General features: G+C 37.1%; 4 protein-coding genes across 4 annotated transcripts; 2 read left to right on the top strand and 2 right to left on the bottom strand.

The window, feature by feature from the left end:
• Positions 1 to 6,712: 6,712 nt before the first annotated feature.
• LOC126593314 (uncharacterized) lies at positions 6,713 to 9,321 on the top strand. Its single transcript, XM_050259351.1, has 2 exons — positions 6,713 to 8,242; positions 8,333 to 9,321. Exons 1-2 carry the CDS (start codon positions 7,883 to 7,885, stop codon positions 8,951 to 8,953), a joined length of 981 nt encoding a protein of 326 aa, XP_050115308.1. The 5' UTR covers positions 6,713 to 7,882; the 3' UTR covers positions 8,954 to 9,321.
• Positions 9,322 to 11,200: 1,879 nt separating this feature from the next.
• LOC126593307 (serine hydroxymethyltransferase 7-like) lies at positions 11,201 to 16,080 on the bottom strand. The gene is made up of 4 exons (XM_050259344.1): positions 14,765 to 16,080; positions 13,171 to 13,573; positions 12,152 to 12,253; positions 11,201 to 11,904 (listed from the first exon to the last, which is right to left on the bottom strand). The coding sequence occupies exons 1-4, from the start codon at positions 15,713 to 15,715 to the stop codon at positions 11,684 to 11,686; spliced, it is 1,677 nt and encodes a 558-aa protein (XP_050115301.1). The 5' UTR covers positions 15,716 to 16,080; the 3' UTR covers positions 11,201 to 11,683.
• A 1,945-nt stretch (positions 16,081 to 18,025) lies between these two features.
• On the top strand, positions 18,026 to 19,072 carry LOC126593322 (light-harvesting complex-like protein OHP1, chloroplastic). The gene is made up of 3 exons (XM_050259359.1): positions 18,026 to 18,244; positions 18,505 to 18,627; positions 18,767 to 19,072. The coding sequence occupies exons 1-3, from the start codon at positions 18,101 to 18,103 to the stop codon at positions 18,833 to 18,835; spliced, it is 336 nt and encodes a 111-aa protein (XP_050115316.1). The 5' UTR covers positions 18,026 to 18,100; the 3' UTR covers positions 18,836 to 19,072.
• A 476-nt stretch (positions 19,073 to 19,548) lies between these two features.
• LOC126593308 (uncharacterized) lies at positions 19,549 to 22,627 on the bottom strand. Its single transcript, XM_050259345.1, has 12 exons — positions 22,353 to 22,627; positions 22,123 to 22,255; positions 21,831 to 21,904; positions 21,683 to 21,729; positions 21,458 to 21,602; positions 21,308 to 21,352; positions 21,016 to 21,220; positions 20,879 to 20,940; positions 20,674 to 20,774; positions 20,503 to 20,557; positions 20,376 to 20,423; positions 19,549 to 20,029 (listed from the first exon to the last, which is right to left on the bottom strand). Exons 1-12 carry the CDS (start codon positions 22,543 to 22,545, stop codon positions 19,851 to 19,853), a joined length of 1,287 nt encoding a protein of 428 aa, XP_050115302.1. The 5' UTR covers positions 22,546 to 22,627; the 3' UTR covers positions 19,549 to 19,850.
• Positions 22,628 to 24,286: the final 1,659 nt, after the last annotated feature.

Raw genomic sequence — 24,286 nt, 5'->3', positions numbered from 1 at the left:
TCTCTCTCTCTCTCTCTCTCTCTGTGAGGTGTGCACTCGAGCACAAAGAAATCTTAACAAATACAGAGGAGAGAAGTCATATGTGAAGACCAATAGAGAGCGCATTTATATTGAGTGACAGCTTAGCACTCCAGATGGTAATAACAACCTAACTAATTAACAGAGTAACCAATAGTCTTTGTATAGTCCAACCACACTAACAATAATACATTCTATTGGATACAAATATATATCAGAAACTGCAGCAAACAATATTCTTGTGTCAGAATTGAGCATATAATATGTCGATTTTGAATAGAATCGTGAGTAGAATAAGCGTTTTAATTGTCGATCAGGTCAAACCATGACCTCGTTGTGTTTAGGGCCAAAAATGACTGTTTAGGCTTCCAAAAAAAGAGTTTTAATTTCCGTAAATGCCAATTAATGTTGTTTTAATTACTAAAGTCATTTGAGTTGTTCAAAGCAGTTGTAATCCTTTATTTAAGTCGTTGGATCCATCAATCAATTATCAATTAATCAATCATCCTTTGGGATTACTCTCCAAACCTGATAGCTAGATTCCAGATTATCGTTCTTCAAGGATTTACGCTTATAATCCTTTTTAGCTTCGTGTGGCGTCACATATGCAGGTCCTCGTGGAATCCCAAATTGGGTGACATTGTGCAAATTCTAGCATATAAACTATGGCTTAAGATATATTAATGTTCGATATAAAAAAAATTTAGGATGTTAATGATGAAAATAATAGAATAAGATTTATATATTTTGTATATGTGGCATTGAATAGGGAACCATATCCCATTTGGACCCAAATAGACTAAGCATGCTGAGCAATGGATCCGGACCGTTAAAATTTGATACAACAGTTACAATTATTATAACTTTTAGAGTGTCTCATGTTTGTACCCGTTAGATCAAATTTCAACAGCCCAGATCCCTTGCATAGCAGACTCAGTTTTATTGGGTCCAAAAGGGATCTGGAGGGGATCCGGTTCCATTGAATAGAAGGCCCCATGATTCTGCATGTTGAGTGGATAAAATTATATTGTTCTTTCTTCTAATTTATTAAAAAAAATCTGAATCTAATAGTATTCATCTTCATTTGGAAGTGATATGTCTTAGATTCGAATATCGTGGATGACAAATTTGATACTAAATTAGGCTGCCAATTATGTAGTTTAGCCAAACTCTCTCTTTTCTTGATGTAAAAATATCAATGTACTAAAAAAAAATCTCCAAATCTAATTACGTCTTTGACCATTTGATGGTAAAGTTCATCAGGTTGGCCCATAACAAAAGAAAGTAGAAGCTTAAGAATATGATTATCATCCAGTTGTTTTGATTTAGCGCTGCCACATGTCCTAGTATGCTTAGAGAGATACTTTAACCTATATTTGGTTTACCTTTTTACCAAATTGGAAGTGACTTGCCCATGTCTGGATAAGTGGAGCATCTTTTCTGCTGAAAGACCATAATGGTCTTCCCAACTTTATTTTCTTTCAACTGATTTACTTAAAATTTAATCTCAATTCCAAATATATTTTTTTCTTCACTCTCATCCAATATCCTTCATAAGATATCTAATTCGGGATCAAGAACGAAACAGAAGATGGGATAGAGGAGACCGAAAAGAGGAATAAAATACAAAAAATGTGGGAATGGTGGAATTTTTTTTTTTTTTTTTAACAAATGATATTAGGAGTGGGCTAAGCCTCATAATGGACTACCAATAATGTGGTTCAAATTCGTCTTTAGCGAGAATCGAATCTAAGACCTCTCACTTACAAGTGAAGAGGAATACAACTATACCGTATTATTAAATGACGGGAATGGTGGATTAGGGTTGACATTTAATAAGGAAAAGGGTCCTCGCCGCCATTTAATACATTGTATATCGCGCGGTTAAAAATCATTTGAAATTTAAATTTTAAAATTAAATATAAATAGTATCTAACGAAAAATTGACCGCATCAATGTATGATGAACGGCCATCATCACGGGATCTCCTGGATCGCTAGGAAAAAGGATCCTTCCTTTTCCATTTAATAAAAACCTAAATTGAAAACATGAGGCATGGAGGTCCAAAATTCTAGAGTAAAGGCTCCAGGATGATAGTGTTGAGAGTATGAAACTTACTTTAGAAAAAGAATAAACTTTAAAAGGAGTTAGGTTACTACCTATTTTGTCAGTTGATTTTATAGTGGAACCTCAACTTTCCTCAGATAATGTCTCCGACTCTCAAAACCCTAATGCCAAGACAACCCAAAAGCCTTGTACCATATCCTTTGAATTTGAATTAAAAGTCATTCCTTTGTATCATTTTCATGGTTGAGGGGGCCATGGGCCATCCAGTTGCATCCATCTAATTAAGCTCATTAAGGGGAAAATGAAACATTCTTCTATAGAGATCGACTTTTATTGGTATTAGCATGATGGGGATGGAAGGGATGCTGCTTGACCAATCTAGCTAGCCATCAAGTGCGTTTACTTTCACCTCAATCCAAAACCCTAATTTTTTTTTCCAGCTGCAGGTATTTCTCTATCATATATTTTCTACTTATTTTTTGTGATTCTTTTTCATCTACTTTATAAGGAAAAGTTCATGTTTAACCATTAATAATCAAGCAAACCCCTCAACCTACACACCATAACCTAAATCCAATACCTGCCCTTATTTTACTTGGCAATATCTGGATTCTTGGAAGTCCTTTTGTTTGGTTGGCAAGAATAGGAACTTCCTATACATACATCTGGTGGAGCTGCGTTTTTGTTGTTGTCCTTTTATTTTTTTTCTTATAATTATGAGATATGATGAGTGTTGCATGAGTTTGCATAGCGTGAAAAATGATGTGCAGAAATCACTCTCCATAATTAGTTAAAGAGTCTCTCCCGAAACTTGATCTAAAGAAAGAGAGCTATATATGTTCTTCCTCCTACTATATAACAACTCGTTCAGTTGGCAATGCAGGCGTTGCTATAACGGCGAGTATGGGTACAACATCCATGGGATGCGATTCAGTAAGTGAACAGTTCAATTATTAATTACTATTGACTTGACCAGGAAAAAAAATACATTCCAATCTCATGGTATTCACTGTCAAACTGAAAGTGTCTCAAGAAAAATAATTTTGAATTTAAAATCAAAATTTGTACTAGCACAATTCAAATTGGTAACCCATAAAGTTTAGTTTAATTAAGCTTGTTGAATTTTTTATGCCAAACTTAAAGTTCATACTGTGATTCCTCAACAAAATATGTTGAAAATAAGATATTAAAGGGGGGCGACAATAACATCAAACAATAAAATTTTGCCCCTGTACTAAAAGAAATTAAAATTTTAAAACACAACTAGAGATTACATGAGAATTATTTTTGAAAATAAATGAAGAATAAAGTAGAATAAAATAAAAGCGAGTCAAACAATCGCAGCACTAATTGAAGGATAATAAGAAAAGAAAAGAAAATCCGAACACTCTCAAATATTTTTTTTTTTAATAAACGATATTATTTATACACTAAAGAGGAGGGGATGGGTTTAGCCTCATAATGGACTAGCAATAATGTGGTTTAAATTTGTTTTGGCGAGAATTGAACATAAGACCTCTCACTTACAAGTAAAGAAGAATATCACTAGACCGTAGTAAGAAAACTCTCTTAAAAATGAAACTCTCTCTGAACTCTCTAAATTGTAATGTGGCGGAGAGTACATGAAGAGTCTCACTCTGAGCGAGTTTTCTTAGCATTTCTCAAGTATGGTAGTAGCGCCACATGTTGTATTTATTCCATGTGTTATATTATATGCAGACAACGTTACATGATTGATATATTTTATTTGTACGTGATATAATAAAAGATATATACGAATATTTTAACTTCAATAGAATATCATAGTACACCATAAAATTACTAAAAATTGGATGGATAAGCAATGTATATCATATGTCATCACTTTTACCCTAGACCAAAATCTAGCGAGGTACGTACACCCATGTCAATTCCCTAAAACACTGGTCCTAAGCTTCTACTTCACTTTCCAATGAAATCTCAAAAGACCAAACATCCTCCTAAGATGTCGTATTTTTGTTTCCAAAAACATACGAGCACCCGAAAAATATAAAAACAAAGTAAAATGTCACATACCCCAACATACTATTAGATTTCCTGGTCCCCCCCCCCCCCAAAAAAAAACTCCACATCAAGAAAGAAGAACCTCATTAAAAATAAATAAATAAATAATTAAAGATGAAATTAATATTAAATTTAAAGGAACTTATTCGTATAGTGCTTTGTAAGCAATAAACAAACATATACCTCACAACTTTAAACATATTTATAGCTGTAGGTTGGATGAAGAAATTTTTATGTGTACTCGGACCTCAAAAAAAACACTATATATTATTATAAATGTAAATGATAAACAATCTCTCGAGTGGATTGCAACACCCATGCAGTTTGATCATTTCAAACTAAGATTTACTTTCTTAGCCGTTGGATGGGTCCTTAAGGAGTACCAAATAAACGGCTGGGATTAAATTAAAGGGGCATGATTTATGAAGAAGCATCATCAATTTTTGTCCCCAAGGGAAAAGAATGATTAGCAAAAACTATACACTAAAGGAAAATGTGGCCTAAAAAGACTAATTATTTATGCATGGTCAGAAGGGTTTACAAATTACAAGACACATTACATATGCAAGGAATCTCATCATTCCATTTCCAAGTCCGGAATTTGAAGTCCCCCTCCTCTTTCAAAAAAATCAACAAAACAGGAAATATCTAGGAAAAACAAACCCCACAAATTTCAATAGATTAGAGGTGGATTAAGGAGCCAAGTCAGTAGCTCGAGGATGAAAAGGAGGAAGGAAGAAGCCAAACAACACTCAAATCAAAAGATTGTTCAAAAAAATCAAAAGATTATTTAAAGAACTTACACGAAACAAATTTATTGTTACGTAATGTTCTGAACTAATAATACATTATCATGTATAATTTTCGGAAAAATTAGGTTCACATCATTCTTTTTGTTACTTTATTAATTAAAATCTTATTTATTCTTAATTTTTTATCAAGGTCCTTGAGTATTAATAACATCATTAATTATTTGAATAATAAAATATTTTTATTTTTAAATATATTCCTTTAGTGTTAAAAATGTTACAATTAGTATATTTATATTTATAGCTAAATTTTTTATCATATATTTTTATTTTTAGTTTGTACCTATTTTTAATTTGCAAATATTTTTTAATTTGTACCAATTTTCTTTTCATTTTTAATTTGTACCCATATATTAGTTTCTTTTTGTGCCCATATTTTTTAAAGTTTTATTTGTGTTTGTACCCATGTGTATACCGTCACGTGACATTGTATATTTAATCAATGATAGAAAAATTATATATGGTATATTTATGTTTTATGCCTAAACTTTGTATCATATATTTATATTTTTAGTTTGTACCCACTTTTAATTTGCAACATTTTTTTTTTAAATTTGTAGTATTTTCTTTTTAGTTTTATTTTGTACCCATGTATTAATTTCTTTTAGGGCCTATATTTTTTAAAAATTCATTTGTACTCATAATTTTTTAATCTTTTATATGTACCCTAATTTATTTATAATGTACCCATTATTCTTTATTAATATACATATGTGAAATGTACCAATTTTTTTGTAAAATGTACCATTTTTTTTAACACTATGGATACATTCTTTTGCCATTTATTATTTCTTATTTTTACATAGTTTCTATCCATTTATTCAATCAAAATGTTTGAATTCTTTTATTGTAACCGTTTCTAATAGTATTATAATGAGGGATTTTAAATTTATAGGATTATAAATCTAATAAAATATCAAACAATTAATGTCAAAACTATAAATATTAATAGTAATATAATGAGGTGTACAAAGTCAAGGGACTTTGATCAAACCTTGAATATCATTGAGGTTTTATTCAAAGAATGTTAATAATTAGAGACCGAATCTAAAGTATCCCATAATTTTCTCTTCACGCAGCATTTCATTATAAGAATCGGCACCATGGTACCACTGAACCTGCTGCAACTCCACTTCACACACTTTATTTTGTACAACCAACACGATCCTCTTCGGATCTTTTTTATGAAAATTCTGGGGCTCCATGAATCATATCCGTTCATCGTACATCATGTGGTCAATTTTTATCAAGTACTGTTTATATTTATTTTTAAATTAAAATATTTAAAATATTTTCTGACTGTACAATGTATGATGAAATGACACGATTCACAGATTCTTAAAACCCTCACAAAGAGGATCCGGACTCTTTGTACAACAGGATGGGGCCGAGTAGAATCCAAATAGAATGGGGAATAAGATTCTGTCTCCTCATATTCTCATTATTTTCTCTTCCCTCCTCTCACATATTGTTTTTTGTTTTATTGTCCCTATAAAAAAATTAGTATAAGAGGTTGACGTAACTAAACCATAACCGTTCAAATAAAAATGAATAAAATGAGAAAAAGATTAGAAAGAGAGAGAATCCTAAAATAGATCTTACTTATTTGTCGTAGCTAACATACATATGACGTCATTAGAGGGTACGATATGACGTAATTAGAGTGTCCTACCAAAAAATTTCTCATGTTGCCTCCTCTCATGCGTCAAAAATTGATGATAATGAGCAATTGAGCTCATGAAAATTTCTTTGCTCCTTTTGTTGTACGTCTCTCCCTCTCTCTCTCAATTCACAAATACACAATATTTTCTTTTTTTGGGTATTTTGAGGCTAAGTTTTAATTTTTCACACATCCCTTGGTTCGGGTCAGGATCCCGTACCGAAACTGATAACCCAAATCTCAAACCAATTCATTTCTGGACGGGATCTCAAAATCGAAACTGAACCAAAATACAAATCCAAATTCAAATCCTAGAACCCAATTTTCACACACCCTAGAAATCTAATTTTAATTCAAACAAAATTGCATCAACCAGAGAAAATTAGTTCGAACCAATCCGGTGCTGCTTTCGATTCTGATACTAATGAGTTTGTGATTAGGGCCATCTCTTTCCTACTCCTTCCTGCTTGCTGGATACGCTGAACCTGATTTGCTTGTTGTTTGTATGGTGGCTGGAGCGAGATGAGAGGGTATGGTGAGGTGGTCGGAGTCGAGACTCGGCGAAGGTGGTGGTGGCTAGGTTCGAGATCCACTGACGGAGTGGTGGTGGCTAGGTTCGAGATCGACTGACAGAGTGGTGCTGGTGGCTGGGTTTGAGATCGACCGAAGGAGAATTAGGGACGAGGACTGACAGACGAAGAATTAGGGAGGAGTCGAGAGAAGAGAGAGAGAGCAGTCGAGAGAGAGGTCAAGAAAGGGTAGGGTTAATTATAAATGAAGGGTTGAGATTAATCTCAACCAAATTCAACGGCTTATAATAATTAAAATTATATATTTAATTATATATAAAAATTGTTCGGTTCGGTTCGGAATTTTCGAACGAAGGCAGGTTGAATACCAAAATCCGTACCAAAACTTTCGGTTTTGGTTCGATATGGGTAACCGATCTGTTCGGGATTTGTCGGTTGGGAATTTTTCGGCCGGGATCGGGAAATTTTGGAATGTTTTTTCCAGCCCTAGAAACAATCATCCCATTAAAACGATGAAAACGGCATCCTTTTCCCCTCCATAGGAAACACCCATCATTGCTCCCAACAACAATCGTTTTCAACCTTGGAAACCTGAGCTTCCTCTCCTTGTAAGATTCTCCCCCCTTCCCACAATCCCATTCCATTCCCTTTCCTTTCCATCCCTCAACTCCTTCCAATCCTCCCATCATTTAAATTCAAATACCACCCTCTCTTTTTACTCCACGCACCAAAAGAAAAGGAAAACAAGCTGAAACATGGATGATCCTTCCTCCACCAACTCTGTCAATGGCTTCTTTTCCTTCCTGGCTCGTGGGGTGGACGATCTCGAAAGGGTCTATCTTTCCAGCAACTTCATGTCAATCCAATTCCTTCAAAGGGTTCTTACCCTTCTTCGATCTTTCCACTCCCAGCTGAACCTTCTTGTCCAAAAGCTCCATCTGCCTGTTGGGGACAAGTGGCTTGACGAGTACATGGACGAAAGCTCCAAGCTTTGGGAAGCCTGCCATGTCCTCAAATCCGCCGTCTCTGCCATGGAGAATTTCTACACCTCCGGCCACGCCATCACCTCCACCCTCCTCGACTCTCACCATCTCACTCCTCAGCTCTCCCGCCAGGTGGGTCTTCAATTCTGATCACAATCTTCAAACTTCTCTCAAAATTCATATTCATTTTTTAAAGACTCATGTGTTCTGTCATGTCAGCAGGTGGTGCGCGCGATTTCTCGGTGGCGGCGGGAAGCGTTTGGATTGGAGGAAGAGAACAGAGCGCTGATGGGAACGAGAATCCAACCACTCTCACTGAAATTCGACGAAAGGGTCGCCGTCGAATCGAAGCTTAATGGGTTCAGCGGGTTCAGGGGAGTCCTGTACGCAATGAGAAACGTGAGCTCTCTGCTTCTCATGATCTTGCTGTACGGACTGGTCTTCTGCTCGCCGGAGGACTCAACCTTTTGCAGGGAAGGAGACGACGACTACGAGGGCTGCATGATCTTCGGATCACCGTTCATGATATCGACGGCCAGACTGCAGCAGAGGGTGGCGGCGGAGATCGGGCAGATGAGCGAGAGGCCTGGGATTCTGGTGTGGGAGTTCAGGAGGTCGAAGGCAGCGATGGAGGAGCTGAGAGGTGAACTGGAGGAGAGGAGGGGCTCACAGGGAGGAGTGATGGATTGGGAGAGTGGGATTAGAGAGAGAGTGGAGCATCTGAGAGAGTGTTTTGGGGGGTTGACTTCTGGTTCTGAGAATATTGTGAGCCAACTTGATGATTTGTTTGATGAAATTGTTGAGGGGAGGAAGAAGCTCTTGGACTTTTGCAGTCACAGGTAAAAACACAAAAAAAAGAGTTGTTGGAAAAAAAAAAAAAATTTACGTAGTATATGTCCTCTTGTTTTTGGCGCCTCATGTTTTTAGCAGTTGATATAGAGGTTGCTAAGTTTGTTGTGTAATGGTGTGCTTTTTCTTAAAACCCAAGTTCGAATGGCTCGTTCTGTAATTTAAACTAGATTATGATCGAATATTCTCATATCGAAAGAGGATAAAAAGTTACCAGTTCCGGATGTGCGTCAAGTCATTAGGTCAATGTGTACTTGAACGTCATCCTCTTTCACTAGATTTAAAGTATTTGGAGAAACTTTCAACTCCGTCTTGTAAAATAGAATTCATTATTAATTATTATTATATTTTATTTTTGGCAAGTGTTGGGACTGCCTAGTAAGAATTTTTCTTCAACTTACTGCATTTCAATTTCAAACTCCTACCTCCCTTTTTTCTATAATGTGAATTAAAATAGGGGCACGTTCTAGGTTCGATCACTAACGTGTGTGAATTACACGATGGTAGGTAAGGAGAGATTGAAATGCCTCTATGAGTCTTCCTGATCTCTTGAGAGGGAAACTGTCATGACAAAGCTATCATTTAATACTTTTTTTTTTTAAAAAAAGGAAAAAAAGAAATGCAATTATGGGTTGAGAAGACCTAGTGCTAAATCCAATTTTGGACTATATTTCATGCAGTTGCAAGTTCGTCAAAGAATTAATTTTAAAGAACAAAAAGTGAAAGTAAAAACGGATTGGGTGAACAACAGAGGAAAAAGAAGGAATGGAAGCTTCTGTCATATTATCTTTTAGACTTAAGGGCACAATCAAAATCCCATTTATTCAAACTTTTTATTTGATAATATCCCATTAATTTATCAGAGCATATGATTCTTTTGGTCTGTTCTAAAAATTTAAAAAAAAAATTCTTTTGAAAATATCTCCCTTGTTGGGGTCTTGTTTGGCAATTCACTTTTTTCGGTACCTACAAACACTGAGTGTCCTTTCACAATTATTTGTTGGAGTTAATCTAGCAACTTAAAGTTAATGATCGGTGACAGTTGAACTTATCTAATAGTTAAAAAATATCAGCACTCAGTGCCTGTAGATGCTCAAGAAAAATCGCTTTCATGAACTGCGAAAGAGTTGGTGGTTAGTTGTGAAAGACTGATGAAAAGGGCGGCTTGGGACTGTAGTCTGATTCTTTGGTTGCTTTAATGTCAAAAAAAGCACCTTGTTTTGATCCTTACAAGCTTTTGTCTGATTCGGTTCACTTCGAAAGCAATGGTGTTCATGATGCAACCTTCTCACCACATCATCTTCTTCCTCCACGTCTCTTCTTAACCCTTCTACCCCATCACCTGACGAGAAAAACTTACATTTCATGAATTAGTCAACAAATATATAATTGTGTAAAACCAATCACGTATTTTCATGCAAATCTTTGAGTCTTTAGATTTAGATTTTTGGCGTCACAACTATCTCACGAGAAAGACTTCATCAGTTAATCTCGTAATAAGTGAAAATAAAGACATAGTTGTATACAACCAGCATATAGGATTTTTTCACGCAGATGATTTTCTTTGTTCCACCTTCTTTGGGAATTTGGAGAAACATTAGAAATAAAGGGCAGAAAATTATGGGTCACTTTCTTTGTTTCTCAACCGCATCCCATGCTTTTTGTCCCTTGCCGGAAAAGAAATTCATGTCTTGCCTCCCTTGAAGGGGAGAAGGATTGTCTGCCCTCCTCTTTCCATACTCTCCTCATGCCCTCCTGTTTTGTGCGGTCACGGTTAAGCCATACCAATATTTTATATTAATTTTTATATAAAAATAATAAGACAAAAAGCAAATGTTGACGTGGTTTAACCGTGACCGCACAAAACAGGAGGGTATGAGGAGGGTATGGAGAAAGGAGGGCAGACAATCCATCTCCCCTTGAAGGAGTCCATGGCAAGCAAAATCAATTAAATATTGGTGAAAGCAGACAACTAAAATCAACAAAAAAAACACACCATCCATTACAATGAACCCTTTTCTTTTCTGAGATGACAAAGTGAGAGAGATTATAACTTCGACTGCAAAGAAACGGCCATACTGTCCTCCTCAATCAGCCTAAACCCACATATTCAATTATTATGATCATTTGGCAGGAGAAAAAAGGTTGTCACTTGAAAGAAAAGTGCAGCTTGAGGTTTCAGCTTCTTTCACAGAAGGCATGACCAAAAGAAAATAAAAAAAATCAGCAGAATGTCGACTCTGATCGGACAAATGTAGTGTACATAAAAGAGAAAAATGTTGCACACAAACTTTTGTTACATGAACTGCTGCACTAACCAGAGGCCCCTGGTTCGCGTAATACGCTGCTCGGGAACAAAAACTGAACGGACCCATAGAGGTTCGGCATTGCCAACTAGACGAAGAACAATAGCTAACAAAAGAGACCAAACTCGATACTTTTCAGTTACACCTTCACATAGATGCAGATTATTAACAATTGCTTTGCTATTATTTATACAAAAAATCACAAAGAAATTGCCATGCAGGGAAGTGGGAACAAGGTCTACTTACGAAAATCGGCAACATATTTTCTGGTATTCCTCTGTAATTTACACGAGATTATCGGAAAACAGAGCAGGTCAAAAAGTAAGGATCGTGTAAGGTTACCACGAAAGCAAGGTGTAAGCCACAGAAGCAAAGATAACAAGCTGCACATGCATGAAAGCTGTCACGCGTTTGGACATCAATCATATCCTGGCATTTCAAACTGGTACGCAAATGTTTCGACCCGATTTCTGAGCTCAACAATATCTTTGTTGTTCTGGAGACCTTGGATAAAATCTTTATGATATGTTCCACGTTCCAGCTGGACAGAAGCAGTGATCTTCGCAGCCCTTAGAAGAAAGTCTGCAATTGTTTCAAAATCGGCCTCCACACAACCTCTTGTAGTCATAGCAGGAGTACCTGAAAAAACGAAATTACGCCACAGAATAATAAAAAGAAAAACAAGCTGCGAGGCAAGCAGGCCGAGTAATTAAATTCATCACATCACAAAGAGACAGGAGGAAAAACAGACAAGGATACACCGACTTTAAAAAAAATGGGGAGATGGTTTGATCCTGATGTCCACATGATAAAAACTCAAGCGGCCAAATGGCATAGTCTGCAGCTTTCAGAAATAGATCAAATTCAAATGACCAAGGCTACTTACCAATTCTCACTCCCCGACGAGAAGGAGCACCATTATCACCAAATATAGCAGTTTTATTGAGAGTGATGTCACACAACTCGCAGACCTTTTCAAAGTTCTTACCTATATCATTTAAATTGTAAATAGGAATGGGGTAAGATAGCAAAGTACAAAATTAGACCTTAAAATTACATAACATTGCAAGTTTAAGCAAAGTGAGAGAAAGAAAAAGAGGGGAGATTGGATGCGAAAATGTATGCAAATGCTTTAAAATTGGAACAGTCAGAAAGAAGATTATATGAAAGATGTTTCTTAAACTATTGAAAAGATAAGACCTCCCACTATCATCCACATTTGGGAATAAACTAGCTAATAAATCGACTAGTACAGAAAGTGGGCGAAGTATCATGTACCCACAAAAATTTAAAATATTTAGAGGATCCCAGAGCATAAACATTCAAAATGGTGATCGATCAAATGTAGCTTCCCCTAACTAGCAGCTCTGCCAACATTTCCTCTCTCTATGTTAAAATTATCAATGACTAGAAGTTCACTATTAATGTTCGCAAAAAACATATTTTTGTTCTTAAGGCAACTCACCTTCTGTTTGGCTTACAAAAGCAATCATGTAATAAAAAGGGAAAAGATGTAGGGCGTACAGATCACACATGCTGCAAAAAACTTGAGCAGCAGAGCGGCCTTGGAGCCCCCAACGCAACCCCCTTTTAAGGAAAGAAGTCGGGTTGTTAATGTGAGCCCAACGCACTAACGTGCGCCACGAATAAACCTCTCCCGTGGAATACCACGCTGCCTCTTCCTTAAGAGAGAAGCGCCCGGCCTCGGGCATGTTTTTGCTTATAAAAGCAATCATGTAATGCCAACATGAACAGGTATATAAACTTGAATTTTGACCTAACTATAAAAAACCAATCGGATTAAAATGATAACAAAACTGGAAAGTTAAAAGGTAGATGTTCTCTACATGGAAATATAATTCAATAATCCTAGTTGTAAATTGGCCTTGGCTAACACTATAATACCTGTTATACCAAGACTAGTCAGATCCCAAAGCAGCAAGTGATTATCAGTACCCCCAGTAACCAATCTGCATTTTCTTCTTAACAAAGCATTAGCCAAGGCTTGTGCATTTCTCTTCACCTGGTTCATGTATGCTTTATACTCTGGAGTGGCTACTTGTTTTAAGGCAATGGCAAGAGCAGCAATATAATTGTTGTGAGGACCTCCTTGTAGGGAGGGGAAAACAGCGAAGTTTATCTTTTCCTCGAAATCATAATTGTTATCACCGTCATTAGTATGATGTACACCTTGCTTCCTTAATTTTGTGCCTTTCCTGTAAAAAATAATACCTCCCCTAGGACCCCGGAGACTTTTGTGCGTTGTTGACGTAACAATATCACAATAATCAAATGGGCTTGCACATTCCTGTAATGAACAGTAGCGGGTATGTCAGAAACAGATAGCGGATACTCCTTTTTCAACCAATATGAGTATGGCCTTTTAAATAGCTAAATCCCACCTTAAGCTACAAACAGATAATCCATACAAGAGGTGAACAGTGGAAGGTAAGTCATTCTAAACAGGTATTACAAACCAATATTGGTAGGCTAACACAAAACAAAGAAATGAGTTTCACAAACAGCATTAACAGCATCCTCATCTATCCTCAGATACTAAAAAAATTACTAAGTATTATACTTTCTCAATAAATCAGATCACAGCACTAGAGCATTCATGGCATTTCATAACATGATATAATTCGGACATTTTCTCAAATGAAGAACAGTTGCCATGCATAAAAACATCACATTAAAGAATGCACAAGAGTACACAAAATGAGACACAAGAAGCACGGAACACACGGCATTAGGAAAAACAAGAAACCAGTTTCTAACCTAAGGCACGAAATACTGTGGAGCAGGCACCTTCAAGAAATTTATGTCCTTTGAAACGGAAATTTGACACCCATAAAGAAAACCAGCAGTTATCTAATATATTAGAAAGTCAACATAAAGTCCACTAGACCGCCCTATAGCCACCAAAAGAACGACTTGCATGTTATTAACTTATTATACTACTGTTTATGAATAAACAGCTCAACCGTTATACTTAATGATAAAATACCATTTATACCAGTTTCTAACCAAGAGATCGTGATATACTATCTTCATAAATCAATTCAATCTCTCTTTCTTTTTGTCAAAAAGAATGTAAAATGGTTCAGCCACAGTGACTAGCGTTGTTATTTTGCAGCCCAATTTATAAGCATTAAAATGCCAAGTAAGAGATAGGACTCTGAAACTGCTGTCTCCTACAACAGCCAATCAGGCAGTCTATAACTTTGTGAAGAAATTGATACCACACAATAATAATAGCAGAACACGTGTACAGAAACAGGAAACCAATTCAGAAACTTGCTAATTTGTCCACACTGAACACCAAATAAGAAAGCATGGTATGATATCTTAGTAGATCAGTCAAAATATTTGCTTTCTCCTTCTGCCCACAAGTTCGTGAGAAGTATGCTATGAAGCAATAATAACAGTAATAGCTAACGAATTCAGAAACTTCACAAACTAAATAACGGAGCTAGAGTTCAGATGTCAAATTTCAAACCTTGGCTGCCACAAGACCACTGATATGAGCCATGTCACACATCAACACAGCTCCGCATTTATCCGCAACATGCCTAAACCTGGCATAATCCCACTCCCGGGGGTATGAACTCCCACCGCAAATAAGTATCCTGGGTCGATAATCAACCGCCCTCTCCTCAAGCTTATCATAATCAATGTACCCTGTTTGTGGGTTCACCTTATAAGGGAAACTATCAAAGAATATTGAGGCAGCCGATACATTCTTCCCACCAGGAATATAATACCCATGACTCATATGCCCTCCCGAAGGCGAATCCAATCCCATAATCCTATCATTTGGGAGCAAAAGACCGGTGTAGACTGCAAAATTCGCAGAGGTACAAGAATAAGGCTGGACATTGACGCCCCATTTCTCTGGATCAAGACCAAAAGCTGCCAATGCGCGTTCATGACAAAGCAATTCAATCTGATCAATATGCTGATTGCCCGTGTAGTATCTTGCCCCGGGCATACCCTCCGAGTACTTATTCGTCAAGTGACTGCCCAGAGCTTCCATCACAGCTCTGCACACGAAATTCTCAGAAGCAACCAATTCAATACCTTTGAACTGCCGATGCTTCTCCTTCTCCATAATTTCATGGACCTCCGGGTCCGCAACCGAAAGGGGCTGATTCCCCCAAGACCGAACCACGGCCCGCCTCGCCTCCAGCCCCGCCGATTCCACCGCCAAGCACTTTGACGGGTTCGGGTTCATAGTGAACCCATCCCGCTGCCTTTTCAGGCAGATTGAGTGCCCTAAGAGGTTGAATTTCTCGTCCTCGTCACGATCATCCCCATTCTCAACCCTAATTTTATCTTCTTTCTGGTCTAGCAATTGCAGCGGAATGGATTGGATTGAATTCGACGAGCTCGAACTCTGATGCGAGCTAAACCCTAGAGATAGGCCCGGCTGAGCCTCCGCTAACCCCATGACCACCGAAAAATCCCCAAAATTCTCAAATTTCCGGATCAAAATTGGAACACAAAATTGCTAAGGAGTGTCGAGATGGGATTGATACTATCGAAATTAGGTGCAGAAGCAGCAACAGTAGCATCGACAGCAGCGTCTGAAGAAGCTACAGCGACAGATACGAATCGTCGATGATTGGGCAGTCGTCGCTGATGAAGAAGCAGAGGTTTCCATGCACAAACCCTTAAACCTTGTGAGAGATTGGCAAGCAAGTTCCGAGAGAGAGAGAGAGAGAGAGAGAGGAGCTTTTGTGTATATATGGAAATGAAGTGGCGAAAAAAAAGTTGCGAATCGTTGTGTAATTCAATTAATTGGTTCGGGGAGGATGAACCTAGGCGGAGAAACAAGTATGGCTGAATACTCTGACCTATTTTCACTATTGTCCCTCGTCATTTTTATTTTGACGATTTCAGCCGTGCAATTTTGTTTTTTGGCAATGAAGTCCCACATAGCTAGCATAAAATATAGACGAATTCTTAAGAGGCGTGTTCACGTACAAATCATTCTTGTTCATTTTTAATAACAATCAAACGAGAGGTAAGTGAGAAGTTTTAAGTTCAATTCTCATAAGAGGTGAATTTAAACCACATTACTGCTAACCCATTATAAGAATAAGCCCACTTCCTCTTCCTAATTTAAATAATATCGTTTGTTTGTTTTTTTAAATAACAATCAAATGAATGAAAAACTAACTTAATATGATTTAGTAGTATTTCTCTTTATTTGTAAGTGAGAGGTCTTAGATTTGATTCTCGCCAAAGACAAAGTTGAATCGCATTATTATAGCTGGCTGAGTGTGAGACTTATCTCACTTTTGGGAGAATCCGCTTAACAGTTCTCTTTGAGCTAAGTTACACAATGAGTATGCCATATAATTTGGCATCAAACTTGTAATTGACAAGAGTCAAACCTAGGATCTTTAACTTACAAGACTAGATTGTACTTAAATTAGCTAACTTCTAAACTTGAGCATCAAGTGACAAGTTGAAATTAAATTAGCTAACTTCTAAACCTAAGCATCAAGTTGAAATTTTGTCTTCCTAATAGAGTTTTAAAATTTCGACTCTTTGCTTTGCACATTATCGCCTCAATTTGCACATGCTACTTTGGGAAGCTCGAAATATATTTTTTATTTTGAAGAAATGTTTGAAACTTAACTTTTGTATGAATGAGGAAAATAAATTTGAAACTAAAAAAAAAAAGTAAAAAACTCAACCATATGTGCCAAGTTGCCAACATCGCCAGATTCACCACCACCACTCTTACACTTCCACCACCACCACCATCACCATTATTACACTTCCACCACCAGCTAACCATCCCTATCACCACCGCCGTCACAATCACCATATTCTTATGATCTTCACCATAGTCATCGTTGCCGCAACCTCAATGACCAACACATTTTATAGGCATTGCCGCCACGCTCACCATTTTAATCGTTGTCACCAAACCCACCAATACCAGTTTTGCCATCACCACCATCTTCACCATCAGTTTTGCCTCTAAGATCATTGCATTTTCATGGTCATCGCCGCCATTCTGACCATCAAAACCACCATCAATACAAGCACATTAGCGAACTACTCTGCCATTTTAGTTCTTTTTTTCTTCCCAATTTTAATGCATTAATTAAATTTAATCCTAATTTTCATTTCATTAGTCACAATATATTTTTTTGTAGACATTTAGGTAAACTAATGTTTCATATAATATTTCGATGCATGTTGTGTTCTTCATTTAGGTGCATTAATTCATTTAGTATATTTTAGTATATCCGTTTCAGTACAGACATTTAGATATATTAATTCAACATAATACATCTCAGTAAAAAGATGTTCGTCAATTTTTTTGAACTCAATTAGATGTCTCAAATATTTGCTTATTTAATTATCACGTTGAAATTTCCTTGTTTCTTAGATAATGAAAAGTATTCGTCAATTTCTTTAAACTCACTTAGATGCATCACATATTTCGATTTACCTAATATTTTGCAAAAATCATCTATGAAATACAACTTAAAAAAAAAAACAACGATTTTGGAAAAATTAAACAACAACAATTTAAATCAGTAAAATTCGCCGTGAAATGGACCTTACAATTAGTTTCCATTTTTATCCAAAAATTAAAGTCCAGGGCCCAATACATATGTTAAATAACTCCTGGCATAAATCGATGTCAATTCATACCCCCGCAAAATATAAATCATGTGGACGTGGAAAGTTGTTTGCCAATTGTTCTGTGTGGGGTGAAGTAGATAAGGATGGCAAAGAAGCCATAGCTTGAGAGCATGCCATATATCACAACAACCAAAAGAAAAATTAAATAAAAAAATAAAAAACAACCATGGCAACTTCATCTATCATACTCTCATCTTCTCTCCTCCACACTAGGGTTCTAACAGCAAATCCTCAAACCCAGCAACTCTGCCCAGCTCCCAGGAGGCGTGCCAGCTCCTTCACAGTTCAAGCTGCCAAGCTTCCTGCTGGGGTACGTTCTTAGGGCCGGTTTGCAAATGCTTCTTTAAAAAACACTTCCTGTTCATTACAAGCACGTTGAGAAGTTTATTTTCTCTTTAATTGTAGCGAAAAGCATTTTTGGTGATCTGAAAGTTTAAAAGCGATTTCCAAACAGGCCATCCATTTGTTCATTTTTTTTTTCTCAAGGTGTTGTAATCCGAATGAAATTTTAGAACTTCTTGCTCAAGTATAATTGTGAGAAGGTAGATTAATGTGAATCAAAATTTGCAGGTGGTGGTGCCAAAAGTAGAGCCAAAGTTTAAGGCCCCTTTTGCTGGATTCACCAGGACTGCAGAAATATGGAATTCTAGAGCATGTATGATCGGACTTATTGGAACCTTCATAGTGGAACTGGTAAAATTATTCTTCTTTTGCGTTTTTATGGTTTAGTATTGATACTTCGTCGTTACAGCTGTCGAGAAAGTGCAGTGAACCGCACTGTAGAACGATTAGTTTTTGCTGATATGGTTAATATTGCTTTCATGATTTTCAGATATTGAACAAGGGAATACTGCAGTTGATTGGAGTGGAGATTGGAAAAGGACTAGATATTCCTCTGTGATCGTTCAATTTGGGTATTTACTTAAAAAGTAAGATGCGGTCTTTTTTGCAACAAGACCTAAACTCAAGATTCTAAAAAATGATAGACGCTAATCGGGCAGAGGGCTATAGCCTAACGCCTAGGCGGGGCTTAGGCGGGTGCCTAGGCGGATTTAAGTGAATTTAATATATTTTATGTAAATAAATGTCTGTTTATACTTTAAATATATATAATTTCATCATAAATTACAAAATAGAATGACATATATGTTATGAAGTATTGGAACATAATAAAAATATGAGGAACAAGCATATAATATGTGTTTATTTAAGTATTCAACAAGTCTTTTACAATTTATTGAAAAAATAAAATGTAAAATGAAAGTTATCTATTTTCTGTCTAAGTGAGTTGCAACCTAGACGGATGCCTAAACTGGTCTGGACGGGCTAGGTGGGCACCTCAACAGCGCCCTTTCTTAATTTTCAAACGTCTAGGCAGCACCTAAACGGAACCTAGATGGCACTACGCGGGAATTTTTAGAACAGTGCCTAAACTGCAGTTTGTGCTTCATCTTAAGTGGGTATAACTCTGTTTTGTACCTCAATTAATGCGTGAAGATCTCTCCCTTGTAATATAGGACACTTCCGATATTCCCAACTTTTTATGTCCAACCCGACGACGCTTTCTTCCTGATCTCCGGCCAATGCACGTCATAGAATCTGTAATGCTCCTGGTTTAGGTCAATCGAAACTCATTTGATAGCACATTTATTTCCGAGGGATTGTTCATCTCACCTAAATATAGTGGCCACCGTAGCTACCTCTTACATTATCCGAAAATAGGTACATAACGTTTACATTCATGCCAAGATGTCACATGGTGTAAAGATATGCTTGGTACAAATCCTCACATATTTGCTGCATCGTAAGCGAGTGCAAATGGCATATGACGGAATGGGAGCACGTCTTCTCATTCCTTGTGATGTATATCACCAGAGAACCTCCAACTGCGACTGCAAGTATTGGGACTGACGACATTACAGGACCCTGCTGATTCGAGCATCGATAATTGGAACTGCTGAACTAGTATTAGATACGTCCAGTGCTTCGGCCAATGACAGCCGGCGGTTCCTCCATGCAGCCTCCGCCCAACTCTTTGCTTTTTCACCTTGATCCTTTCGGTTCTGTTGGATACAAAGCACTTCAGCATACCCACCTACACAATCAATTAACCATATCAATGCAGATAACCTGGTTATAATCTTTAGATTAAAAGGTCAGCACGTCAAACATCTGCAGCGATAAAGGCCATTACAGGTTTCCAAATATCCAGACAGAGACCTATTCTACTTGAATGTATTCTCATTTTACAGTATAAGCCACACCAATCAGGTGCAGGAAACAATGCTTAGATTTGATCGACCGGAAACTGGTAAACAATAACATTATGGAATAAAATCCAATTGTAAGAAATCAAGGCTGATTTTCTAAAAATGGTCATTGCTTGGGTATAATTTCTAATATGCTCATGTTGAGGAAACATTCGGATGTTCAGCCATTACCTCTTGCAAGGGCCACTATATCACTTCTATCTACCTTTGCTTCTGTACCTACACAACCCAATAAAGAGCAATGAGCAATTATTACCGGCTCTCATATGGAGAAATTTATGGCACAGTTAACGCATACCTTCTGAGTCCAATGGTGGGGGTTTCAGCAACTCTATTGCCCTTCTATAAAGTCCCTGTCATTTTTATTTTTTGGGGTGGAAGAGTTAAGAATAAGGCCATAGAAATATAGTAGCAAGAACATGCAAGATTCCTAAGTTGAGAATTATAAGTATACAGTATAAGTTCTAACCTCTTGAATCAAAAGAGCACTAGAATGCTCTAGCATTGCTTTGCGTCGAAACATGAGAGCTATGCAGGTTAAAACAACACCAACCTTGGGGTGACGAGAGCCTACACAAAAATCAAGGAACCAAAACGATACCAACTTATCATTACATAAAAATTCTGAAAAATTCCATACCAGTCATAACGAAAGTAATGCCAAAGAAACACACCAAAACGTTCCTCGGTTATAGTTAAAGCCTTAGTCAATATCTCCTCGGCATCGGCAAAGTTCCTAAAAGATCAAAGATTAATCTCTCCACCATTCTAAACAGAAAAATGATAGGGTCAACAGTAGTCACGAACTTACCCCAAGTGAGCCTCAAGTTGTCCTAAAGCACATGTGGCGGCTAGGGAAACTTCCTCGGCAGACATATTACTGGCTGCTAATGCATTCGGATTACTATACTCTTCATTCTTGGACACCCCTTGAATAACATTCTGGTAGACATCCTTTGCCAATGAAAAGTTCTGCGTTGCATGCAAGAATTCTCCATAGGATAAAGCAGTACTACCTACATAGCTTTCAATTAATCATCTCATGTTGAATGATGCCTTGTATTAGAGGCAATGACAATCATCACCTACAAAATGAACCTCACCAGTGATTGCCGGGTTGTCCTTAAGTCCTTGAAAGAACAATTCAGCTGCAGAGAAACCAAATTCAGAATTTTCCTTCTTTCCTGACTCTCAGCAGTGTACTAGTTGAAGCAAATGTATATAAATAGACAAAGGCTAGCCTGCAACTGTACCTGATGCAGTATTACCATGGACAAGTTCAACAAGCCCTTTTACTGCTTTAGCGCGAGCATTTATAAAATCTCCACCATTAGATCCAGGCTCATTGTTCTCCAACAGTTCTAAGCATTTATCTGCGAGCACTGATGAAGTATCATCCTATATAGGGAGAACCATTTACATATTTAACTATAAAAGAATACAAATCCATATTTTTAATCGTTTTAGTGTCAACTTACCTGCTCTAACTCTAAGTGAAGTCCGACAAGAGCCTCCAAAGCGGCAACTTTAACAAAACCCAGAATGGTTTATTAGTCAACAGATCATTGTACTAAGGCAAAACTTCACAAATATATGAAGAAAAAAAATGTAAAATAATAATCTTACGTCTAACACCAACTGAAGAGTTGGTTAAATCTTGAACCTTTTGCAGCTTCTCCATTGCTTCACCGAAATTTCCTCTAAAAATTTGAAATTCAAGTAATATAAGTTTCTTAATCCATCAAACACAGAACTTAATTGGGTTATCTAATCACCCAAAACAAACAAACTTGGCTAGAACGGATGTTCCCATACGCACCCGAGTTCTAATCCCCCTCTCCGCTATTTAGATTAGTTTAAAGTAGAATATCGCGAGTACGAGAATAAAAGAAAAACACCAAAAAGATAAAAAAGAAACCTTTCAGATGATAAAGTGGACATGGCCAACAACACCATTCCCCTTGAATTATCACCAGCAGGGTCTTGCCCTTCGCTCGGCTGAGTCGAAAGGCACTGTTCCAGTACAAGCACACCTTGCGCATACGATTCATCTACATTTCCCACAATCCAAATTTCAAATTAAAACAATTTAATTTCAAAATTCTATGAACAAATTCAAAAATTCAGATGACCGGATTGTAAAAGGACCTGATTTCTGAGACCTAGCGTGAGAGAGAGCGTAGTTGATCATCTGAAGAGCAACGGGGTTGGCGTTCAAGCCGTTGATCCCGTCGTGGACAAGTCTGGACGGCGGTGATCGATGAAGGATGGAGACCCCGAGCTTGGCGGTTTGATTGACGGTGGCCGCAGATAGTGATAGCTTAACTGCGGTGCGGATCATTTTGGGAGATGTGATTTCTCTTCCTCAATTGGATTATCCAAAAACCCTGAACTGGGAAAAATTGAAACTTTATAATATTTTTTATTTTAGAAGATAATCCCTGCAATTTAATTATATTTGAAAGATATTACATACTTTCATTTACCCTTTTGGCCATAAACTTAAAAATCAATTTATTTTTTTTTTATATAGATTTTGTTAAATTAGATGTTAAAAATCTCATGTCGTGTAAGGATTAGACACCATTCCACTACAGCGTTAAAGGGCCATTTGCTGCTTTTTTTTTTTTTTTTTTTTAACATTTTCATAATTGTTATGTTTTAAAAAAGTTGCCCTTCAAATTAGCCCAAGTACTGAAGGAATGTGCTAATAAGTTTAAGATTAAAATTTGTTACATAATTTTGATCCTTGTCTCTCATTTTCGTGAGAGTTTCTTTTCTCCCTTCGTGAGAATTCATTCTCCTCTTATGAGAGTTTGTTTTTAACTGCTTCTTCCCTCTTCCGTCGCCTGCCCTGGTTGTGTCCAGGGTAGGTGGCTGTCTCCTGTTTCTCTTTTTCTTTTCTTTTTTCTTTTTTGCGTGCTCGTTGGCCTGCGTTTTGTCCTTGCTGTTTCGACCCAATTTACTTGCTTCCTCCCTCTTCCTTTGCCTGCCCTGGTTGTGTCCAGGGTAGGTGGCTGTCTCCCGTTTCTCTTTTTCTTTTCTTTTTTCTTTTTTGCGTGCTCGTTGGCCTGCGTTTTGTCCTTGCTGTTTTGACCCAATTTACCTGCACTCCTAGCTCTGATCCCCTCTTATTCCAATCTCAGTTTCCTGTTCACATCCTTATTTCTATTCATTCACCATCCTATCCATTGCACATTGCTCTGTCCTTCCTCTGTCTCACTCAATTTTGGATCTGCAGGCCATTTTTCTTTACTTGACTTGTCGCAAACCTCTCGGAAGGTGCGTATAGCTCCGGCTTCGGTGGAAACACCACCACCTTCCATCTGTATGCCTTTATTGGCATTGTTACTGGTGGGATCTCCTTCCCTCTAGTTTCATTAAATGTGTGGCTCAAACCATAGTATGTGGCTCAGATCCATTTGGTGCTTGATGGAGGAAGGTTGGAGCTCTCTTTTCCACCACTTACATTGGTTGGTTGGATCTCTGGTATTTGCCAGGGATGGAGATGCACGATGGTGGATTTCGATCGATGTTGTGGTGCAGGATGTTTAAGGATGGCAACAGTTCGGTTTGGGAATGAAAATGTTATATTTATCCCCATAACCACAAAATTAACCATATCCATGACCGCAAATTAACCATCGGAGATTATCCATAATTAGACCCACCGGGTAACGGATTTTTCATCGGTTAACAGTTATATCCATCTTCGTCATAAACAAAAAAGTATATTCATCCAATTGATGCACAATAATATAGTAGATACATCATTAAACAGACACGTCTAATAATAAAAAAACATAACAATGAATGAATTTTGTGGGGTATAAAAATAAGAGTATTGAATAAAACATTGATGATGTGAGCTGTTGATATCGTGTATCGTGCGGTTAGAAATCATTTTAAAATTTTAAAATAAATATAAATAATATTTAACGAAAACTGACCACACAATGTACAATGAACTGTCGTGATTACGAAATCCTTAGGATTTTGGAAAAAGGATCCTTTTCCCTAAGATTCATACCAAATTCAGTTAAAAGCTGCTTGTTCTACACAAAAGAAAGATTTGATGATTT

The sequence above is a fragment of the Malus sylvestris genome, chromosome 12, assembly GCF_916048215.2.
Source record: "Malus sylvestris chromosome 12, drMalSylv7.2, whole genome shotgun sequence".
NCBI lineage: Eukaryota > Viridiplantae > Streptophyta > Magnoliopsida > Rosales > Rosaceae > Malus > Malus sylvestris.
This window is presented reverse-complemented; position numbering and strand designations above follow the sequence as displayed.